The 21,959-nt window shown below is 51.0% G+C and overlaps 1 protein-coding gene across 10 annotated transcripts in view; it reads right to left on the reverse strand.

Moving 5' to 3' along the window:
* Positions 1-21,959, reverse strand: part of RUSC2 (RUN and SH3 domain containing 2) — a 149,528-nt gene that overhangs the window by 120,397 nt on the left and 7,172 nt on the right. For 6 of the 10 annotated variants that reach the window (XR_012789598.1, XM_075578486.1, XM_075579210.1 and 3 more), the window contains exons 2-3: positions 15,424-15,511; positions 773-2,755 (exon numbers count right to left, since the gene is read on the reverse strand). Coding sequence is in view for 9 of the 10 variants with exons in the window: in XM_075578486.1 (XP_075434601.1) it covers positions 773-2,684 (1,912 nt within the window). In the remaining variant the exon portion in view is untranslated. Of the gene's footprint in view, positions 1-772; positions 2,756-15,423; positions 15,512-16,803; positions 16,870-21,959 lie in introns of those variants that run through there. The other 4 variants (XM_075578748.1, XM_075578875.1, XM_075578960.1 and 1 more) reach the window with 2 other exon arrangements.

Raw genomic sequence — 21,959 nt, forward strand, 5'->3', positions numbered from 1 at the left:
GTCCGCCGGGTCCCCCGGAACCCCCTGCCGCCGTCCCCCACATCGCGGGACACCAGGGCTCCCTCGGGGAGCCCTGGACGTGCGTGCAGGGGGCGCAGGCACCCGATGACGCGTGACCGCGCATCGGAGACGCGCGGCACGCCGAGGGGCTGCCACTTGCAAGCCGGGAAATCTCCCGGCTTGCGGTACTGGCCACACTGCAATAAAGTGTGTCGCCAGTGTATACCTGTGGGTTGCCAAACCCCTTCATTCTCACTGTATGGGACATGTATTGTACTATTCTTTATTGGTGCCTGTGGCATTAAATACTTGTCCCTTAAACCCTAGTAGGGTAACTTTACTGTGCTATACAGATTATTGGAGCTTCTCAACTGCAGATGTTACGAATACACTACGGACTTGTCTGTCTGATGCACTGGCGTTCTACACATCTATAGCAAGGAATCAATACTCTATTGGAACAAAACCCCTATTCCAATGATCAATACAATATAACTGTAATATATAATATAATTGTGGATGGGGAATATTCTATTCCTGTTATAATAAAACACTGAATATAACCCAAAAAAAGTGTTCCCCACACTCCGGGAAGTGTGGGGAACACTTTTTGTGTTCTATATGTCCTTAGGAGAGATTAGGGGTCTCTGCATTGTTCCCCAGCACCCACCACATACTTATATCCCTAATATATTTAATACATTAGGTATTGCGGCCTATACAACATACTTTCTGACTGAACATAACAAAGCTCATTCAGCTACATACGTACCATCTCCTTTGGCTCTTGGATCCCTTTGGAAGAAGCTGAGCCCCGAGCCTCCTGACTCCATCATATTGTAGAGCAATGGTTCCTCATCTCGAACATCACCAGTTCCTGACATGTGGCTGGTAACCGAGCCATGACTGGAGGTTGTGCCTTTAGTGTCCCCACTGTCACTGGTGCACCCCTCGCAGGTACGGCTCATGCAGTGCAGGAAGGACATGGGTGGGAGGCTGTGACTGCGGAACTCTCCGTGCTGTGTAAATCCTGTGCCGTCCCTCTTCATCTCTGGGATTGGGGAGAACTCCAGGGAGGAATCACCACTGGTTCTGAGTGGGGGACTAGAGCCATTCTTTTTCCTGCTCTTGGCTAGCTCCATAAAGGATGTGACTCTCTTAGGAGTAGATCCTTGGGTGGGGTCAGCTTGACCCTCACTCAACTTGACTGGACAACTCATCATGCGCTCCAGTGATCCCAGCCGGGTTGCCTGGCTTTTGTCCAAGCTTCTGTCATAGCTCCGGGAACGTTGTCTTCCGGCATTGAAATTTGGTGGTGACACATTGACGTAAACCTGGCCCTCAATGGTGTCTGACTTTGAGCTCTCTATGGAGCCTTCAGGGTAATTTTCATCCGATCTTGTTTCCGGCTGTTGGAAAAGGAAATATTCTGTTGGCTGCACTGGGCTGGCCTTGGTATGATCATCTGAACAACTGGTGATAGAGGAGCCTTCAGGACTAGGTGATGATTGAGATGACAAGTCGCAGGTGACCAGCTTGTAGTAGTTCTGAGTGGCAACCACTAGTCTGGCCTGGCTCTGTAAGCAAGACGTCAAGTCCGAGCTCTCTGCTGGGCACAGCACTGAGTCGCAGTGAAGATGGTACGAATTGCAGTTGTTATCCAACACTGGAGAAGATGGATGGTGGTGACATCCACATGGTTTCCCGGAGCCTTCTTGAAGGTGTGAGTCACAAGACATTTTGGATTCTGTGGGCGAGGTTTGCAGGTCAAGATAGAACGCGCCTGTGTCTGGGTGGCTGCAAAAAGAAGAGTCACAAGAGAGGTTTCCTGAATTGAGGTTGGTCCTGGATTGCCCATTCATTTTATTATACAGGGCGCTGAAATTCACCAGAATCCCATCTGAACTGTTGCAGGAGGAGTCACTCACATAGCTGACCTGTTGATCCATCTCTGACTGACTGGAGGCACTATAGCATCTGCAGTGCTGCAAGGGCTCTGAGCCAGTACAAATGCACTCTCTGCTGTGCAGGAAATCTTGGTTTCCCATATCTGAGCTCTGGTTCCAGTCCAGAGAGAAGCCAGGAGCACCATGTTCATGCCAAGCCCGTTCCTCAAGGATAGACCCTGAGGGGCCTTGGTTGCCATTACTTCCTTTCTGAAGGTCACCAGGAGAGGTCTTCTCTTCCTGTCCATCCACAAGCTCTGACCTGCCAGCCAATATCCAGGGTTTCACGATGGGTGGGGTTTCGTGAAGATGGAATGGTGGCAATGCCAGTTCTTGGAATTGAAAAAGAGATTTAGGTTCTGTTAAGGTGCTATGGAGGTGGAATGACTTTTCCCCGGCACTTCCACTTGATGTGCCATTCTCCTCCTCCTGGCTCGGGAGGAATGGGTTGTGGCGCTTCCTGGAACTGGGTCCCTGCCAGTCTTCCCCTTTCTGGCTTCCTCTTTCACTTGCTGGGGGATCGGGAACGTGAATTAAGCTGCTGTACACCAAGGAGTCAGGCAATGATAGGTCCTTCTCTGGGAGGGAGGTGGTTCTGGTGATACCAAGATCGCTCTGGCTGCAGGGGTGGGGCCTTTTGCTAGATGGGCAGCACTGCCTATCAGGTACCTGGCAGTGCACCAGTGGGATGTGATGCACAATCAGCGTTTCTCCAGCAAGCTTGGGCGAGCTATCCATAGCGTCTCTTTTCAGGGCATTGGGCAATCACCAAGTTGAGAAAACGAAGGGCATAATCAAAGCTCAGATGTCTGTGGGGACAAGAGGACACAAAGAACGTGGTTAGTTAGCAGCTCAAGAGTACGTGACATACATGATTCCAACCTCTGTGGCCTCACTACCCGTACAGTGCAGTCTCCTCTGTCACTGAAGGAGTTAAACTACATGTGGCCAAATACTTCAGCGTTTTTAATGATGGTTGTCAAGGCAGAAAATATGTGCAAGAAAACTAAGGCTTGGATTTGTCAAAGCAATTTATTAATGCTAATCAGATTATATTCATCTGCAGATGTGTGCACCGTGCAATGCAGCGAAGGAGGAGCCCGAATCATAGGCAAATAATTCCGGCACATTCAGGTTGGTGAACCCAACACCCTGCACAACCTCAACCTGGGGTCCCAAGTAGAACAGGGGCTACAAACTGTGCATCAGCCTGCAAAACGATGTAATCAGACACACATTCACTTGCTGTATGTGTCAAGGAGCTCGGAGAGTCGGGGGTGCATGGAATCACAGGGAACAGTGTGAACAACAGGAACTGCTGGTGATAATCCACACCCATCCCACTGTCCCACACCCATCTCACTGTCACACACCCAGCCCACTGTCACACACCCATCCCACTGTCCCACACCCATCCCACTGTCCCACATTCATCCCACTGTCACACACCCACCCAACTGTCCCACACCCATCCCACTGTCCCACACCCATCCCACTGTCCCACACCCATCCCACTGTCACACACCCATCCCACTGTCACACACCCATCCCACTGTCCCACACCCATCCCACTGACCCACACCCATCCCACTGTCCCACACCCATCCCACACCCATCCCACACCCATCCCACTGTCACACACCCATCCCACTGTCACACACCCATCCCACTGTCCCACACCCATCCCACTGACCCACACCCATCCCACTGTCCCACACCCATCCCACTGTCCCACACCCATCCCACACCCATCCCACTGTCACACACCCATCCCACTGTCACACACCCATCCCACTGTCCCACACCCATCCCACTGTCCCACACCCATCCCACTGTCCCACACCCATCCCACTGTCCCACACCCATCCCACAGTCCCACACCCATCCCACTGTCACACACCCATCCCACTGTCCCACTCCCATCCCACTGTCCCACACCCATCCCACTGTCCCACACCCATCCCACTGTCCCACACCCATCCCACTGTCCCACACCCATCCCACTATCCCACACCCATCCCACTGTCACACACCCATCCCACTGTCACACACCCAGCCCACTGTCACACACCCATCCCACTGTCCCATATCCATCCCACTGTCACACACCCAGCCCACTGTCACACACCCATCCCACTGTCACACACCCAGCCCACTGTCACACACCCAGCCCACTGTCACACACCCATCCCACACACATCCCACTGTCCCACACCCATCCCACTCCCATCCCACTGTCCCACACCCATCCCACTGTCCCACACCCTGTGGTTGCTAACTGCCAGCGACACCAGGGAGATGTGTTTATCAAATCAGTGGAACTAGTTATTGTTGAACAAGATTCATAAAACGGTGTTGAACACATTCTCCATGATGGGGTGGCCAGTTATACGGTACACCCAGGCACATCTATACCTGGGCACAGGAGTGAACCTGGGGTCATCCAGAATAGGATCTCCAAGTACAGTATGCTGGAATCCCACCAGTTGTATTACCTACAGAACCACTGTAGTCTTAAGCTACCCAGGAGCCAAAACCAGTTTATGACTTTCAGCCCTTAAAAGATACCGAGGGCAACCAGAGACATCTGTGAACTTTAAGCTATTGTTTACAAACTCCAATACCAACCAGTACTCAGGCCACTACACCCGACTTCCTTAGCCCCCATTGCAACTGGTTGTCCCCAGCAAAACCCATTCTAAATCGATTAACCCCTTGTAAGCGAAGTTCTCTCTGCTTTCTTAACTGCCATCAAAATCTACCATATGCCGTCTTATAGGGTCCCACCCTATGATCTAACCATACCACACTGCCGTCTCTCTGTCTACATGTCCCTAGGTCTATACAAGTTCCCCGGGCAATAACATTATACTGTACACTGATGATTCTTAAGACAACCACCTTCAATATCCTGACCTCTCAACTGTAACACCCTAACGGTACTCGTCCTACTTCCAAACAAACTCAATTAATTTACCACTTACCGTCTAAACTTCGCCCTTAGTAATGACTCTGTGTTATAGATCCTAATAACCCCAGAACACACACAGCTGATAGAACTTCACGCTTGCAGCAGATATTCTTACATCACATTGGCTTACTGATGATGCAATACGTGTGCAATACGTGTGCAATACGTGTGTACTACAAGAGAATGGCTGGCAGGGGGCCCTTACCCAGATGGATGGATGGGTGGCACATGCACAAAAGGCTCCTATTCAATATGCTCTAAAGCTGCTCCCCAGTGCAGAGCAGAGCTCACACTACTCAGATAAACAGGAGTAAAATCTTCCGTAGCACAGGGAAGCAGCACATAGATAAGACATCTTCCCTAGCACAGGGAAGCAGCACATAGATAAGAAATGTTCCCTAGCACAGGGAAGCAGCACATAAATAAGACATCTTCCCTAGCACAGGGAAGCAGCACATAGATAAGAAATGTTCCCTAGCACAGGGAAGCAGCACATAAATAAGACATCTTCCCTAGCACAGGGAAGCAGCACATAAATAAGACATCTTCCCTAGCACAGGGAAGCAGCACATAGATAAGAAATGTTTCCTAGCACAGGAAAGCAGTACATAGAATAAGAAATGTTCCCTAGCACAGGGAAGCAGCACATAGAATAAGACATCTTCCCTAGCACAGGGAAGCAGAACTTGAATAAGACATCTTCCCTAGCACAGGGAACTACATAGAATAAGACATCTTCCCTAGCACAGGGAAGCAGCACATAGATAAGACATCTTCCCTAGCACAGGGAACTACATAGAATAAGACATCTTCCCTAGCACAGGGAAGCAGCACATAGAATAAGACATCTTCCCTAGCACAGGGAAGCAGCACATAGAATAAGACATCTTCCCTCGCACAGGGAAGCAGCACATAGAATAAGACATCTTCCCTCGCACAGGGAAGCAGCACATAGATAAGACATCTTCCCTAGCACAGGGAAGCAGCACATAGAATAAGACATCTTCCCTAGCACAGGGAAGCAGCACATAGATAAGACATCTTCCCTAGCACAGGGAAGCAGCACATAGAATAAGACATCTTCCCTAGCACAGGGAAGCAGCACATAGAATAAGACATCTTCCCTAGCACAGGGAAGCAGCACATAGAATAAGAGATCTTCCCTAGCACAGGGAAGCAGCACATAGAATAAGACATCTTCCCTAGCACAGGGAAGCAGCACATAGATAAGACATCTTCCCTAGCACAGGGAAGCAGCACATCGATAAGACATCTTCCCTCGCACAGGGAAGCAGCACATGGATAAGACATCTTCCCTAGCACAGGGAAGCAGCACATAGAATAAGACATCTTCCCTCGCACAGGGAAGCAGCACATAGAATAAGACATCTTCCCTCGCACAGGGAAGCAGCACATAGAATAAGACATCTTCCCTCGCACAGGGAAGCAGCACATAGAATAAGACATCTTCCCTCGCACAGGGAAGCAGCACATAGAATAAGACATCTTCCCTCGCACAGGGAAGCAGCACATAGATAAGACATCTTCCCTCGCACAGGGAAGCAGCACATAGAATAAGACATCTTCCCTAGCACAGGGAAGCAGCACATAGAATAAGACATCTTCCCTCGCACAGGGAAGCAGCACATAGATAAGACATCTTCCCTCGCACAGGGAAGCAGCACATAGAATAAGACATCTTCCCTAGCACAGGGAAGCAGCACATAGAATAAGACATCTTCCCTCGCACAGGGAAGCAGCACATAGAATAAGACATCTTCCCTCGCACAGGGAAGCAGCACATAGATAAGACATCTTCCCTAGCACAGGGAAGCAGCACATAGAATAAGACATCTTCCCTAGCACAGGGAAGCAGCACATAGATAAGAGATCTTCCCTAGCACAGGGAAGCAGCACATAGAATAAGACATCTTCCCTAGCACAGGGAAGCAGCACATAGAATAAGACATCTTCCCTAGCACAGGGAAGCAGCACATAGAATAAGAGATCTTCCCTAGCACAGGGAAGCAGCACATAGAATAAGACATCTTCCCTAGCACAGGGAAGCAGCACATAGATAAGACATCTTCCCTAGCACAGGGAAGCAGCACATCGATAAGACATCTTCCCTCGCACAGGGAAGCAGCACATGGATAAGACATCTTCCCTAGCACAGGGAAGCAGCACATCGATAAGACATCTTCCCTCGCACAGGGAAGCAGCACATGGATAAGACATCTTCCCTAGCACAGGGAAGCAGCACATAGAATAAGACATCTTCTCTCGCACAGGGAAGCAGCACATAGAATAAGACATCTTCCCTAGCACAGGGAAGCAGCACATAGAATAAGACATCTTCCCTCGCACAGGGAAGCAGCACATAGAATAAGACATCTTCCCTAGCACAGGGAAGCAGCACATAGAATAAGACATCTTCCCTCGCACAGGGAAGCAGCACATAGAATAAGACATCTTCCCTCGCACAGGGAAGCAGCACATAGAATAAGACATCTTCCCTCGCACAGGGAAGCAGCACATAGAATAAGACATCTTCCCTCGCACAGGGAAGCAGCACATAGAATAAGACATCTTCCCTCGCACAGGGAAGCAGCACATAGATAAGACATCTTCCCTCGCACAGGGAAGCAGCACATAGAATAAGACATCTTCCCTAGCACAGGGAAGCAGCACATAGAATAAGACATCTTCCCTCGCACAGGGAAGCAGCACATAGATAAGACATCTTCCCTCGCACAGGGAAGCAGCACATAGAATAAGACATCTTCCCTAGCACAGGGAAGCAGCACATAGAATAAGACATCTTCCCTCGCACAGGGAAGCAGCACATAGAATAAGACATCTTCCCTCGCACAGGGAAGCAGCACATAGATAAGACATCTTCCCTAGCACAGGGAAGCAGCACATAGAATAAGACATCTTCCCTAGCACAGGGAAGCAGCACATAGATAAGAGATCTTCCATAGCACAGGGAAGCAGCACATAGAATAAGACATCTTCCCTAGCACAGGGAAGCAGCACATAGAATAAGACATCTTCCCTAGCACAGGGAAGCAGCACATAGAATAAGAGATCTTCCCTAGCACAGGGAAGCAGCACATAGAATAAGACATCTTCCCTAGCACAGGGAAGCAGCACATAGATAAGACATCTTCCCTAGCACAGGGAAGCAGCACATCGATAAGACATCTTCCCTCGCACAGGGAAGCAGCACATGGATAAGACATCTTCCCTAGCACAGGGAAGCAGCACATCGATAAGACATCTTCCCTCGCACAGGGAAGCAGCACATGGATAAGACATCTTCCCTAGCACAGGGAAGCAGCACATAGAATAAGAAATCTTCTCTCGCACAGGGAAGCAGCACATAGAATAAGACATCTTCCCTAGCACAGGGAAGCAGCACATAGAATAAGACATCTTCCCTCGCACAGGGAAGCAGCACATAGAATAAGACATCTTCCCTAGCACAGGGAAGCAGCACATAGAATAAGACATCTTCCCTAGCACAGGGAAGCAGCACATAGAATAAGACATCTTCCCTCGCACAGGGAAGCAGCACATAGAATAAGACATCTTCCCTAGCACAGGGAAGCAGCACATAGAATAAGACATCTTCCCTCGCACAGGGAAGCAGCACATAGAATAAGACATCTTCCCTAGCACAGGGAAGCAGCACATAGAATAAGACATCTTCCCTCGCACAGGGAAGCAGCACATAGAATAAGACATCTTCCCTCGCACAGGGAAGCAGCACATAGATAAGACATCTTCCCTAGCACAGGGAAGCAGCACATAGAATAAGACATCTTCCCTAGCACAGGGAAGCAGCACATAGATAAGACATCTTCACTAGCACAGGGAAGCAGCACATAGAATAAGACATCTTCCCTAGCACAGGGAAGCAGCACATAGAATAAGACATCTTCCCTCGCACAGGGAAGCAGCACATAGAATAAGACATCTTCCCTAGCACAGGGAAGCAGCACATAGAATAAGACATCTTCCCTAGCACAGGGAAGCAGCACATAGAATAAGACATCTTCCCTCGCACAGGGAAGCAGCACATAGAATAAGACATCTTCCCTAGCACAGGGAAGCAGCACATAGAATAAGACATCTTCCCTCGCACAGGGAAGCAGCACATAGAATAAGACATCTTCCCTAGCACAGGGAAGCAGCACATAGAATAAGACATCTTCCCTCGCACAGGGAAGCAGCACATAGAATAAGACATCTTCCCTCGCACAGGGAAGCAGCACATAGATAAGACATCTTCCCTAGCACAGGGAAGCAGCACATAGAATAAGACATCTTCCCTAGCACAGGGAAGCAGCACATAGATAAGACATCTTCACTAGCACAGGGAAGCAGCACATAGAATAAGACATCTTCCCTAGCACAGGGAAGCAGCACATAGAATAAGAAGCTGAGAGACACACTCGGTGTGTGAGTAGATGTGTGTTAATGGATATAAATGTATGTGCACGATGGGCCTTTACATCTCTGTATTTATTTATTTATAAAATATTTTACCAGGGAGTAATACATTGAGAGTTACCGCTCGTTTTCAGGTATGTCCTGGGCACAGAGTTATAACATGTGTTACCAGGAAGTAATACATTGAGAGTTACCTCTCGTTTTCAGGTATGTCCTGGGCACAGAGTTATAACATGTGTTACCAGGAAGTAATACATTGAGAGTTACCTCTCGTTTTCAGGTATGTCCTGGGCACAGAGTTATAACATGTGTTACCAGGAAGTAATACATTGAGAGTTACCGCTCGTTTTCAGGTATGTCCTGGGCACAGAGTTATAACATGTGTTACCAGGAAGTAATACATTGAGAGTTACCGCTCGTTTTCAGGTATGTCCTGGGCACAGAGTTATAACATGTGTTACCAGGAAGTAATACATTGAGAGTTACCTCTCGTTTTCAGGTATGTCCTGGGCACAGAGTTATAAAAATACATGGTTACAAATACAGTTACAGTGTGTCACTTTGTAGAATGACAGATTAACCCATTAACTTTCATAGAGGCCGCCTGCCAGTGAAGGAGTTAATGAATCCTTTGCGCTTTTGTGGCTCTGTGTGGCAGGATCTCTCTGCGTGGCAGGGTCTCTCTGCGTGGCAGGATCTCTCTGCGTGGCAGGCTCTCTTTGTGTAGCAGGCTCTCTCTATGTGGCAGGCTCTTTGTGTAGCAGGCTCTCTCTGTGTGGCAGGCTCTCTGCGTGGCAGGCTCTCTCTGTGTGGCAGGCTCTCTGCGTGGCAGGCTCTCTCTGTGTGGCAGGCTCTCTGCGTGGCAGGCTCTCTTTGTGTAGCAGGCTCTCTCTATGTGGCAGGCTCTCTCTGTGTGGCAGGCTCTCTGCGTGGCAGGCTCTCTTTGTGTAGCAGGCTCTCTCTGCGTGGCAGGGTCTCTCTGTGTGGCAGGCTCTCTGCGTGGCAGGCTCTCTTTGTGTAGCAGGCTCTCTCTATGTGGCAGGCTCTTTGTGTAGCAGGCTCTCTCTGTGTGGCAGGCTCTCTCTGTGTGGCAGGCTCTCTGCGTGGCAGGATCTCTCTGCGTGGCAGGCTCTCTCTGCGTGGCAGACACTCTCTGCGTGGCAGACTCTCTCTGCGTGGCAGGCACTCTCTGCGTGGCAGGCTCTCTCTGCATGGCAGGCTCTCTCTGCGTGGCAGACTCTCTGCGTGGAAGGCTCTCTCTGCGTGGCAGGCTCTCTCTGCGTGGCAGGATCTCTCTGCGTGGCAGACTCTCTGCGTGGAAGGCTCTCTCTGCGTGGCAGGCTCTCTCTGCGTGGCAGGCTCTCTGCGTGGCAGACTCTCTCTGCGTGGCAGGCACTCTCTGCGTGACAGGCTCTCTCTGCGTGGCAGGCTCTCTCTGCGTGGCAGGCTCTCTCTGCGTGGCAGGCTCTCTCTGCGTGGCAGGCTCTCTCTGCGTGGCAGGCTCTCTTTGTGTGGCAGGCTCTTTGTGTAGCAGGCTCTCTCTGTGTGGCAGGCTCTCTGTGTTGCAGGATCTCTCTGCGTGGCAGGCTCTCTCTGCGTGGCAGGCTCTCTCTGCGTGGCAGGCACTCTGTGTAGCAGGCTCTCTCTGTGTGGCAGGCTCTCTGCATGGCAGGATCTCTCTGCGTGGCAGGCTCTCTCTGCGTGGCAGGCTCTCTCTGCGTGGCAGGCTCTCTCTGTGTCGCAGGCTCTCTCTGTGTGGCAGGCTCTCTGCGTGGCAGGATCTCTCTGCGTGGCAGGCTCTCTCTGCGTGGCAGGCTCTCTCTGCGTGGCAGGCACTCTGTGTAGCAGGCTCTCTCTGTGTGGCAGGCTCTCTGCATGGCAGGATCTCTCTGCGTGGCAGGCTCTCTCTGCGTGGCAGGCTCTCTCTGCGTGGCAGGCTCTCTCTGCGTGGCAGGCTCTCTCTGCGTGGCAGGCTCTCTCTGTGTGGCAGGCTCTCTGCGTGGCAGGATCTCTGCGTGGCAGGATCTCTGCGTGGCAGGATCTCTGCGTGGCAGGATCTCTCTGCGTGGCAGGCTCTCTCTGCGTGGCAGGCTCTCTGCGTGGCAGGATCTCTGCGTGGCAGGCTCTCTCTGCGTGGCAGGCTCTCTCTGCGTGGCAGGCTCTCTCTGCGTGGCAGGATCTCTCTGCGTGGCAGGCTCTCTGAGATATTATATTCAGCAGGGTGGGGACGGATGTTAGCCCACAGGACAAGAACACGTTGCATAGGGAAGGCAGGCCTGCTGGCACTGTTTATTCTGACTCTTACTTAGAAGGGTCGCCCTGCAGTAAATATATGCAGAATAATCAGGGTTGTTAAATTGAACATATGGGAATTGTCTCTGGGGACACCAACCCACAAATATAATATGGAAATCGCTGAATTAACCCCGTCACTGCAGAAACTGCAACACTACCTCCTGGGCTCGGATTATACATGGTTGCACAATGCTACTCAGGAGGGTAAAATAATATTAATCGTTTATATTAGAAGTTGTTTTCCATTTCCCTCTCTGGTTATCGCTATCAGAGTGTGAAGACGTGTTCAATCACAGAGAGATAAAAGGAATCCCGTGGCTGTCAGCTTTCCCGTGTGGTCCCCGCTGAATGTAGATTTGGGGGATTCTGTAACATGGAGAAAGTACTGTACAGGCGTGAGACAGTGAGACCCCGTTATTAACGTCTATGTGTTACAGTATGGGAATTGTATCTAGTGTGTTTCCTGGGCCAGGTATATTAAGGGGCTGCAGATCCGCTCTGTGTACATCCGCTTGTGATGCGGGAAGGTGGGTAAGATGTAGGTTTGCCAGGGGTCCAGTATTGAACCGGACTGTCCTGTATTTGGACACAGTCCAGTAATAAATTAGAGGTAATACTGGACATGTATGTGTCCGGTATTAACTCTCTGGACATGTACGTATCCGGTATTACCTCTCTGGACATGTACGTATCCGGTATTACCTCTCTGGACATGTACGTATCCGGTATTACCTCTCTGGACATGTACGTGTCCGGTATTACCTCTCTGGACATGTATGTGTCCGGTATTACCTCTCTGGACATGTATGTGTCCGGTATTACCTCTCTGGACATGTACGTATCCGGTATTACCTCTCTGGACATGTACGTGTCCGGTATTACCTCTCTGGACATGTACGTATCCGGTATTACCTCTCTGGACATGTACGTGTCCGGTATTATCTCTCTGGACATGTACGTGTCCGGTATTACCTCTCTGGACATGTACGTGTCCGGTATTACCTCTCTGGACATGTACGTGTCCGGTACTACCTCTCTGGACATGTACGTATCCGGTATTACCTCTCTGGACATGTACGTATCCGGTATTACCTCTCTGGACATGTACGTGTCCGGTATTACCTCTCTGGACATGTACGTGTCCGGTATTACCTCTCTGGACATGTACGTGTCCGGTATTACCTCTCTGGACATGTACGTGTCCGGTACTACCTCTCTGGACATGTACGTATCCGGTATTACCTCTCTGGACATGTACGTATCCGGTATTACCTCTCTGGACATGTACGTATCCGGTATTACCTCTCTGGACATGTACGTGTCCGGTATTACCTCTCTGGACATGTACGTGTCCGGTATTACCTCTCTGGACATAGCGATCTGACCGGCTTGGGTTTGCCGTGGGAAGCCGGGCGGTTGCTAAGGGGCTGGGCAGCTTCCTCCATCCTGATTGGCTGCATTACCCAGCAGCAACCAATCAGGAGGAGGTGTCGGGAACCTAGGAGTGGGGCCAAGGAGAGGAGGAAACTGCATGGAGCGGAGAGAGGTGAGAGGGGGGGGGGGGTGTCTCGAGCGCGTCGCACCTTTCACCATTGTGTCCAGTATTTTTGGGAAAGAGTCCTGGCAACCCTAGTAAGTTGTGTTACATTACACACATACCACAAAGGGATGTATGAAACTGTGCGTCTGATTCACGAGACACCGAATCTGCCAGGTGTCAGCCCTCACAACCCTCTCTTCCCCGAAGGTAACGAGCCTAATTAACAAGCTTCCTACACCTGGCACAGCCCCACCCGCACAGAATGCGGCTCTTCTGTTTGCCTTGATGAATACAGATCCGTTAGAACAATGATGTCAAACACAAGCGGTCCTGAGTGCCGACACGGGCTCCTGTTACCGGCCACTCACACACACATGAAGCGTGTTACACCCGTGACTTCTGTCTGTGCTACACACTTAATGTAGTCTGCTGTGTTTACCCCTGTAACGGGGTTACGTGCGATTGGTGCTAAAAGTAATAATCTATAAAGATATAAAGGCCTCTCATCCATTCAGTTATATCCATAAACATATACTGTAATCACACCCATGCAATGTAACACAGCTATATATATCACGGTGACACCCACATGTATATCCGGAAATACAGGGATATAAATACCAGTACACATGTATATCCGGAAATACAGGGATATAAATACCAGTACACATGTATTTAGAAGTGAACACAAACTAGCACAGCACACAATACCCGTATACTAATAACATCCATGTATACACATAAGATAGTTACATATGCTGCACATACTGTACAATGTATAAATAATAACATACTGTATTTACTATATATATATATATATAATATACGGATTACAGCGCTGTGATCGGATTTCACAAACCGTGGTTATAACCACAGAATTGTAGACCAGAAAATCCACAAAGCCACCAGAATACCAAGAAGTGATCTCCTTGAATATAGAAAGAGACAAGCAACAGGGTACCTTTGGTGGTCACAAATTAACCCACGCCTAGAAGCCCTACGCAAGATCGCCAGGGAACTACAACCCATCCTCCAGGAAGATACAAGACTGCAACAGGTCTTCCCTGCAACACTCTTATTATCATACAGGCAACCTCATAACCTCAAGAAAATGAGGGTGAAGAGTAAAGTATTCAACAGTACAACTGAATGCAGGACAAGACCATGCCAGGACCCAAGATGCAAAACCTGCGCAATGCTCCACACAGCGGACACAATACAAATACCACACAGAAATCTGGAGTACAAAATCAGAGGAAGGTTCACGTGTTCCTCCAGCAATGTCGTGTACCTCATCATGTGCATGAAATGCCCAGGCGGCTGCTACGACATAGGTGAGACGGGACAGGGGCTAAACAAGAGAATGAATCTGCATCGCCACAGCATCACACGCGGAACAAGAGACAATCCTGCCGGCGAACATTTCTCTGACTCTGGCCATAAGATGAACGATCTGAGGGTTGCCATACTCAAAGGTAATCTCAGAACACCGAAAGAGAGACGGCTGCATGAATACAAATGTATGCAACTGTTCGGGACACTTAGCGGTGGCCTAAACCAAGACCGCAGTTTCATGAGTCACTACTGACACGAGAACTCTCTTCCCATGAGTGCTAAAGGCCATGTCTCTTCATACTGCGCTATATGCATGAACACACATCTGTCTCTTACACATACAAATGAACAATGTCATTCTATCCCTTTATATCAATAGGGACCACATAGTATCTACACACACTTATAGTAATGCAACATCCTCTTACATTTCTACACGTACCATTGGTAACACTCCCACTCCACACACACCTTGTGTATAGTGCTGTATACACTGTGGACGCTGTGTAAATTTATATTTACATACACACATACACACACACTCTAACACCACCAACATTCAGGGACCATTTAACACCTGAAGTCATAAAATCGCATACTACACAGGGGGGAGGGATAGGCTTCAATCACAGATCACATTTCAGGATGCACCGTTTTTAAGTAAAAACCTTTCTTGCTTTATTCATTGTAACATCGCTGGAAGAAGAGATCAATGTATCTCGAAAGCTCGCACAAATAAAAGCATTTCGTTAGCCACAGAACGGTATCGTCTATTCATTTTTGATTATTAATATCTCTCTCTCTCTCTCTCTCTCTCTCTCTCTCTCAAACAGTTAAAGGTTTTAGGTCTCAGCCTCCAAAATCTTGCCCATTTTTACCTTGATGACATTTAAAAGACGTGCTGCAGGCGCCTCTAGGGTTACGTGCTTTTGTTTCGTCCCAAATCTCCCGTTTCGGCCTGCGAACCTGATGGTGTGTGTGACAGTCATGATGAGAGGAGACAGGCTGAGCCTAAACTAGCTCAGAATAGATCGTGAAACAGGAGCCAGTGACCATCCTCCAGCCAAGCCCAGCCTCACCCAGACTCGCACAGCCTCACTCAGACTCGCACAGCCTCACTCAGACTCACCCAGACTCGCACAGCCTCACCCAGACTCGCACAGCCTCACCCAGACTCGCACAGCCTCATTCAGACTCGCACAGCCTCACTCAAACTCACTCAGCCTCACCCATACTCACTCAGCCTTACTCAGACTCACCCAGACTTGCACAGCCTCATCCATACTCACCCAAACTCACTCAGCCTCACCCATACTCAATCCGCGTCACTCGGCCTTACTCAGACTCGCACAGCCTCACTCAGACTCGCACAGCCTCACCCAGACTCGCACAGCCTCATCCATACTCACTCAGCCTCACCCATACTCGCACAGCCTCATCCATACTCACTCAGCCTCACCCATACTCACTCAGCCTTACTCAGCCTCACCCAGACTCGCACAGCCTCATCCATACTCACCCAAACTCACTCAGCCTCACCCATACTCAATCAGCCTCACTCAGCCTTACTCAGACTCGCACAGCCTCACTCAGACTCGCACAGCCTCACCCAGACTCGCACAGCCTCACTCAGACTCGCACAGCCTCACTCAGACTCGCACAGCCTCATCCATACTCACTCAAACTCACCCATACTCACTCAGCCACACCCAACCTCACCCAGTTTCAATCAGCCTCACCCAGCCACACTCAGTCTCACCAAGTCTTGCCCAACCACACTCAACCTTGCACAGCCTCACTCAGCCTTGCTCAACCACACCCAGCCTTGCCCAGCCTCACCCAGCCTTGCCCAGCCTCACCCAGCCTGGTCCAGCCACACTCAGTCTTGCCCAGCCACACTCAGCCTTACCCAGTCTCACTCAGCCTCACTCAGCCACACCCAACCTCACCCAGTCTCACTCAGCCTCACCCAGTCTCACTCAGCCTCACCCAGTCTTGCCCAACCACACTCAACCATGCACAGCCTCACTCAGCCTCGAACCAACCACACTCAGCCTCACCGATCCTCACTCAGCCACTCAGCCTCGCACAGCCACACTCAGCCTCGCCCAACCACACTCAGCCTCACCCATCCTCACTCAGCCTCGCCCAACCACACTCAGTCTTGCCCAGCCTCACCCAACCACACTCAACCTTGCCCAGCCTCACTCAGCCTCACCAAGCCTCACTCAGCCTCACCCGGCCTCACTTAGCCTTACCTAGCTCAGCCATGAGAAACAGGGGGTATCCTGATATAACTGCAGCGATATCTGCTTCCAGAGACCAAAATCAGAGGATCTGGGGGTTGTGGCTAAAATATGGTTATTTTAAAAATAAAGTGCTGATTTTTATCAGTGGATCTCTTATTATGAGACAAATGATGATAGAAATCTGTAAGAATGGCAGAAAATAGAAACTTGCAGACTAATTTCCCATATAACCACCCCTTAACTCCATATAACCACCCCTTAACTCCATATAACCACCCCTTAACTCCATATAACCACCCCTTAACTCCATATACTGTAACTGCTAACTATAAATCATCCTATTACCCCATATAACCCCCTCCCTATAACTCCTCCTATTATCCCATATAACCCCTCCCTATAACTCCTCCTATTATCCCACATAACCGCTCCCTGTAACTCCTCCTATTATCCCATATAACCCCTCCCTATAACTCCTCCTATTACCTCATATAACCCCTCCCTATAACTCCTCCCATTACCCCATATACCCCCTCCCTGTAACTCCTCCTATTATCCCATATAACCCCTCCCTATAACTCCTCCTATTACCTCATATAACCGATCCCTGTAACTCCTCCTATTACCCCATATAAGCCCTCCCTATAACTCCTCTTATTACTCCATATAACCGCTCCCTATAACTCCTCCTATTACCCCATATAACTGCTCCCTGTAACTCCTCCTATTACCCCATATAACCTCTCCTATAACTTCTCCTATTACCCCATATATAAGCCCCTCACTATAACTCCTCCTGTTACCCCATATAACCAATCCCTATAACTCCTCCTATTACCCCATATAACCGATCCCTATAACCCCTCCTATTACCCCATATAACCACTCCCGATAACTCCTCCTTTTGCCCCATATAACCCCTCCCTATATCTCCTATTATTACCCCATATAACCTCTCTCTATAACTCCTCCTATTACCCCATATAACCTCTCCCTACTCCTCATATTATCCCATATAACCTCTCCCTATAACTCCTCCTATTACCCCATATAACCGCTACCTATAACTCCTCCTATTACCCCATATAACCGCTCCCTATAACTCCTCCTTTTGCCCCATATAACTGCTCCCTATAACTCATCCTATTGTCCCACATAACCCCTCCTATTACCCTATATAAGCCCTCCCTATAACTCCTCCTATTACCTCATATAACCGATCCCTATAACTCCTCCTATTACCCCATATAAGCCCCCCCCTATAACTCCTCCTAGTACCCCATATAACCGATCCCTATAACTCCTATTGCTCCATATAACCGCTCCCTATAACTCCTCCTATTGCCCCATATAACCTCTCCCTATACCTTCTCCTATTTCCCCATATAACCCCTCCCTATAAATCCTCCTATTACCCCATATAACCTCTTCCTATACCTCCAACTATTACCCCATAAAACCCCTCCCTATAACTCCTCCTTTTGCCCCATATAACCCCTCCCTGTAACTCCTCCTATTACCCTATATAACCCCTCCCTATAACTCCTCCTATTACCCCATATAACCCCTTCCTATAACTCCTCCTATTACCCCATATAACCTCTCCCTATAACTCCTCCTATTACCCCATATAACCTCTCCCTATAACCCCTCCTATTACCCCCTATAACCGCTCCCTATAATTCCTCCTATTACCCCATATAACAACTCCTATTACCCCATATAACCCCTCCCTATAATTCCTCCTATTACCCCATATAACTCCTCCTATTACCCCATATAACCACTTCCTATAACTAGGGTGACCAGATGTCCCGGTTTAGCCGGGACAGTCCCGTTTTTTTAAGGTCTGTCCCGGCTGCCTGACTTACTTTAAAATGTCCCGTTTTTTGTGGCTGTCCCGGCTTTGACCAGAGAAGGTGGGGGCAGCAGAGAGCAAGAATGCAGGGAGGAGAGCAGAGGCCTGTCTGACTGCAGCTGCAGAGGGTGGGGGCGGGGTTAGTGACATCAGAGGGTGGGGGCGGGGTTAGTGACAGCAGAGGGTGGGGGCGGGGTTAGTGACAGCAGAGGGTGGGGGCGGGGTTAGAGACAGCAGAGGGTGGGGGCGGGGTTAGCAGCAGAGGGTGGGGGTGGGGTTAGTGACAGCAGAGGGTGGGGGTGGGATTAGTGACAGCAGAGGGTGGGGGCGGGGTTAGTGACAGCAGAGGGTGGGGGCGGGGCTAGTGACAGCAGAGGGTGGGGGCGGGGTTAGTGACAGCAGAGGGTGGGGGCGGGGTTAGTGACAGCAGAGGGTGGGGGCTGGGTTAGCAGAAGAGGGTGGGGGCGGGGTTAGTGACAGCAGAGGGTGGGGGCGGGGTTAGTGACAGCAGAGGGTGGGGGCGGGGTTAGTGACAGCAGAGGGTGGGGGCGGGGTTAGTGACAGCAGAGGGTGGGGGCGGGGTTAGTGACAGCAGAGGGTGGGGGCTGGGTTAGCAGAAGAGGGTGGGGGCGGGGTTAGTGACAGCAGAGGGTGGGGGCGGGGTTAGTGACAGCAGAGGGTGGGGGCGGGGTTAGTGACAGCAGAGGGTGGGGGCGGGGTTAGTGACAGCAGAGGGTGGGGGCGGGGTTAGTGACAGCAGAGGGTGGGGGCGGGGTTAGTGACAGCGGAGCCTCAGCAGTGAGAACCGGAAGTGAGGTGGCTTCCCTCCCAACCAAGCATACAGTGAAAGGTCGGACACACACCCCCGCCCCCCCCCCCCTGCAGCTGCTCAGAGCTAGGGCCAGTGTAGTCTCAGTACAGGGCCAGTGTAGTCTCAGTACAGGGCCAGTGTAGTCTCAGTACAGGGTCAGTGTGTCTCAGTATAGGGTCAGTGTGTCTCAGTATAGGGTCAGTGTGTGTCTGTGCAGGGACATTGTGTGTCCGCAGGGTTAGTGTCTCAGTACAGGGTCAGTGTGTCAGTGCAGGGTCAATGTCTCAGTACAGGGTCAGTGTGTCTCAGTATAGGGTCAGTGTGTGTCTGTGCAGGGACATTGTGTGTCCGCAGGGTTAGTGTCTCAGTACAGGGTCAGTGTGTCAGTGGCTGTGCAGGGTCAGTGGCTGTGCAGGGGCAGTGGCTGTGCAGGGGGCAGTGGCTGTGCAGGGGCAGTGGCTGTGCAGGGGGCAGTGGCTGTGCAGGGGCAGCAGCGGGGCAGGGGCAGGGGCTGGGCAGGGGCTGGGTAGATCAGTGGCTGTGCAGATAGGCCTCTCCTGGCTCCTCACACACAGGGAGGCCTCTCCTGGCTCCTCACACACAGGGGGACCTCTCCTGGGTCCTCACACACAGGTCGGCCTCTCCTGGGTCCTCACACACAGGTCGGCCTCTCCTGGCTCCTCACACACAGGGATGCCTCTCCTGGGTCCTCACACACAGGTCGGCCTCTCCTGGCTCCTCACACACAGGGAGGCCTCTCCTGGCTCCTCACACACAGGGAGGCCTCTCCTGGCTCCTCACACACAGGGGGACCTCTCCTGGCTCCTCACACACAGGGAGGCCTCTCCTGGCTCCTCACACACAGGGAGGCCTCTCCTGGCTCCTCACACACAGGGAGGCCTCTCCTGGCTCCTCACACACAGGGAGGCCTCTCCTGGCTCCTCACACACAGGGAGGCCTCTCCTGGCTCCTCACACACAGGGGGACCTCTCCTGGCTCCTCACACACAGGGAGGCCTCTCCTGGCTCCTCACACACAGGGAGGCCTCTCCTGGCTCCTCACACACAGGGAGGCCTCTCCTGGCTCCTCACACACAGGGGGACCTCTCCTGGCTCCTCACACACAGGGAGGCCTCTCCTGGCTCCTCACACACAGGGAGGCCTCTCCTGGCTCCTCACACACAGGGAGGCCTCTCCTGGCTCCTCACACACAGGGAGGCCTCTCCTGGCTCCTCACACACAGGGAGGCCTCTCCTGGCTCCTCACACACAGGGAGGCCTCTCCTGGCTCCTCACACACAGGGAGGCCTCTCCTGGCTCCTCACACACAGGGAGGCTTCTCCTGGCTCCTCACACACAGGGAGGCCTCTCCTGGCTCCTCACACACAGGGGAGGCCTCTCCTGGCTCCTCACACACAGGGAGGCCTCTCCTGGCTCCTCACACACAGGGAGGCCTCTCCTGGCTCCTCACACACAGGGGAGGCCTCTCCTGGCTCCTCACACACAGGGAGGCCTCTCCTGGCTCCTCACACACAGGTCGTCCTCTCCTGGCTCCTCACACACAGGGAGGCCTCTCCTGGCTCCTCACACACAGGTCGGCCTCTCCTGGCTCCTCACACACAGGTCGGCCTCTCCTGGCTCCTCACACACAGGGAGGCCTCTCCTGGCTCCTCACACACAGGGAGGCCTCTCCTGGCTCCTCACACACAGGGAGGCCTCTCCTGGCTCCTCACACACAGGGCGGCCTCTCCTGGCTCCTCACACACAGGGAGGCCTCTCCTGGCTCCTCACACACAGGGAGGCCTCTCCTGGCTCCTCACACACAGGGCTATCAGATTTCTGCAGGGCCGCGTCACTGCCACCTTAACATAGCAACATGACTGATACCCACAGGCCAGCTCACCCGCAGCGAAGCAAGCCACGGGGTGTGTGTGTGTGTGTTTGTGTGATTCAGGCATACTGTGTGTGTGAAATGCAGGAATTAGTGTGTGTGTGTGTGTGTGTGTGTGTGTGTGTGTGTGTGTGTGTGTGTGTGTGTGTGTGTGTGTGTGTGTGTGTGTGTGTGTGTGTTGCATGCATTACTGTGTGTGTGAGTGATGCAGGCATTACTGTGTGTGTGTGTGTGTGTGTGTGTGTGTGTGTGTGTGTGTGTGTGTGTGTGTGTGTGTGTGTGTGTGTGTGTGTGTGTGTGTGTGTGTGTGTGTGTGTGTGTGTGTGTGTGTGTGTGTGTGTGTGTGATGCAGGCATACTGTGTGTGCGAGATGCAGGAATTAGTGTGTGTGTGTGAGTGATGCATGCATTACTGTGTGTGTATTGTATTGTATTGTATGTCTTTATTTATATAGCGCCATTAATGTACATAGCGCTTCACAGTAGTAATACATGTGGTAATCCAATAAATAACAGATCATGGGAATAAGTGCTTTAGACATAAACATAACATTAAGGAAGAGGAGTCCCTGCCCCGAGGAGCTTACAGTCTAATTAGTAGGTAGGGA

Source organism: Ascaphus truei, chromosome 1 (genome assembly GCF_040206685.1).
Source record: "Ascaphus truei isolate aAscTru1 chromosome 1, aAscTru1.hap1, whole genome shotgun sequence".
Lineage (NCBI taxonomy): Eukaryota > Metazoa > Chordata > Amphibia > Anura > Ascaphidae > Ascaphus > Ascaphus truei.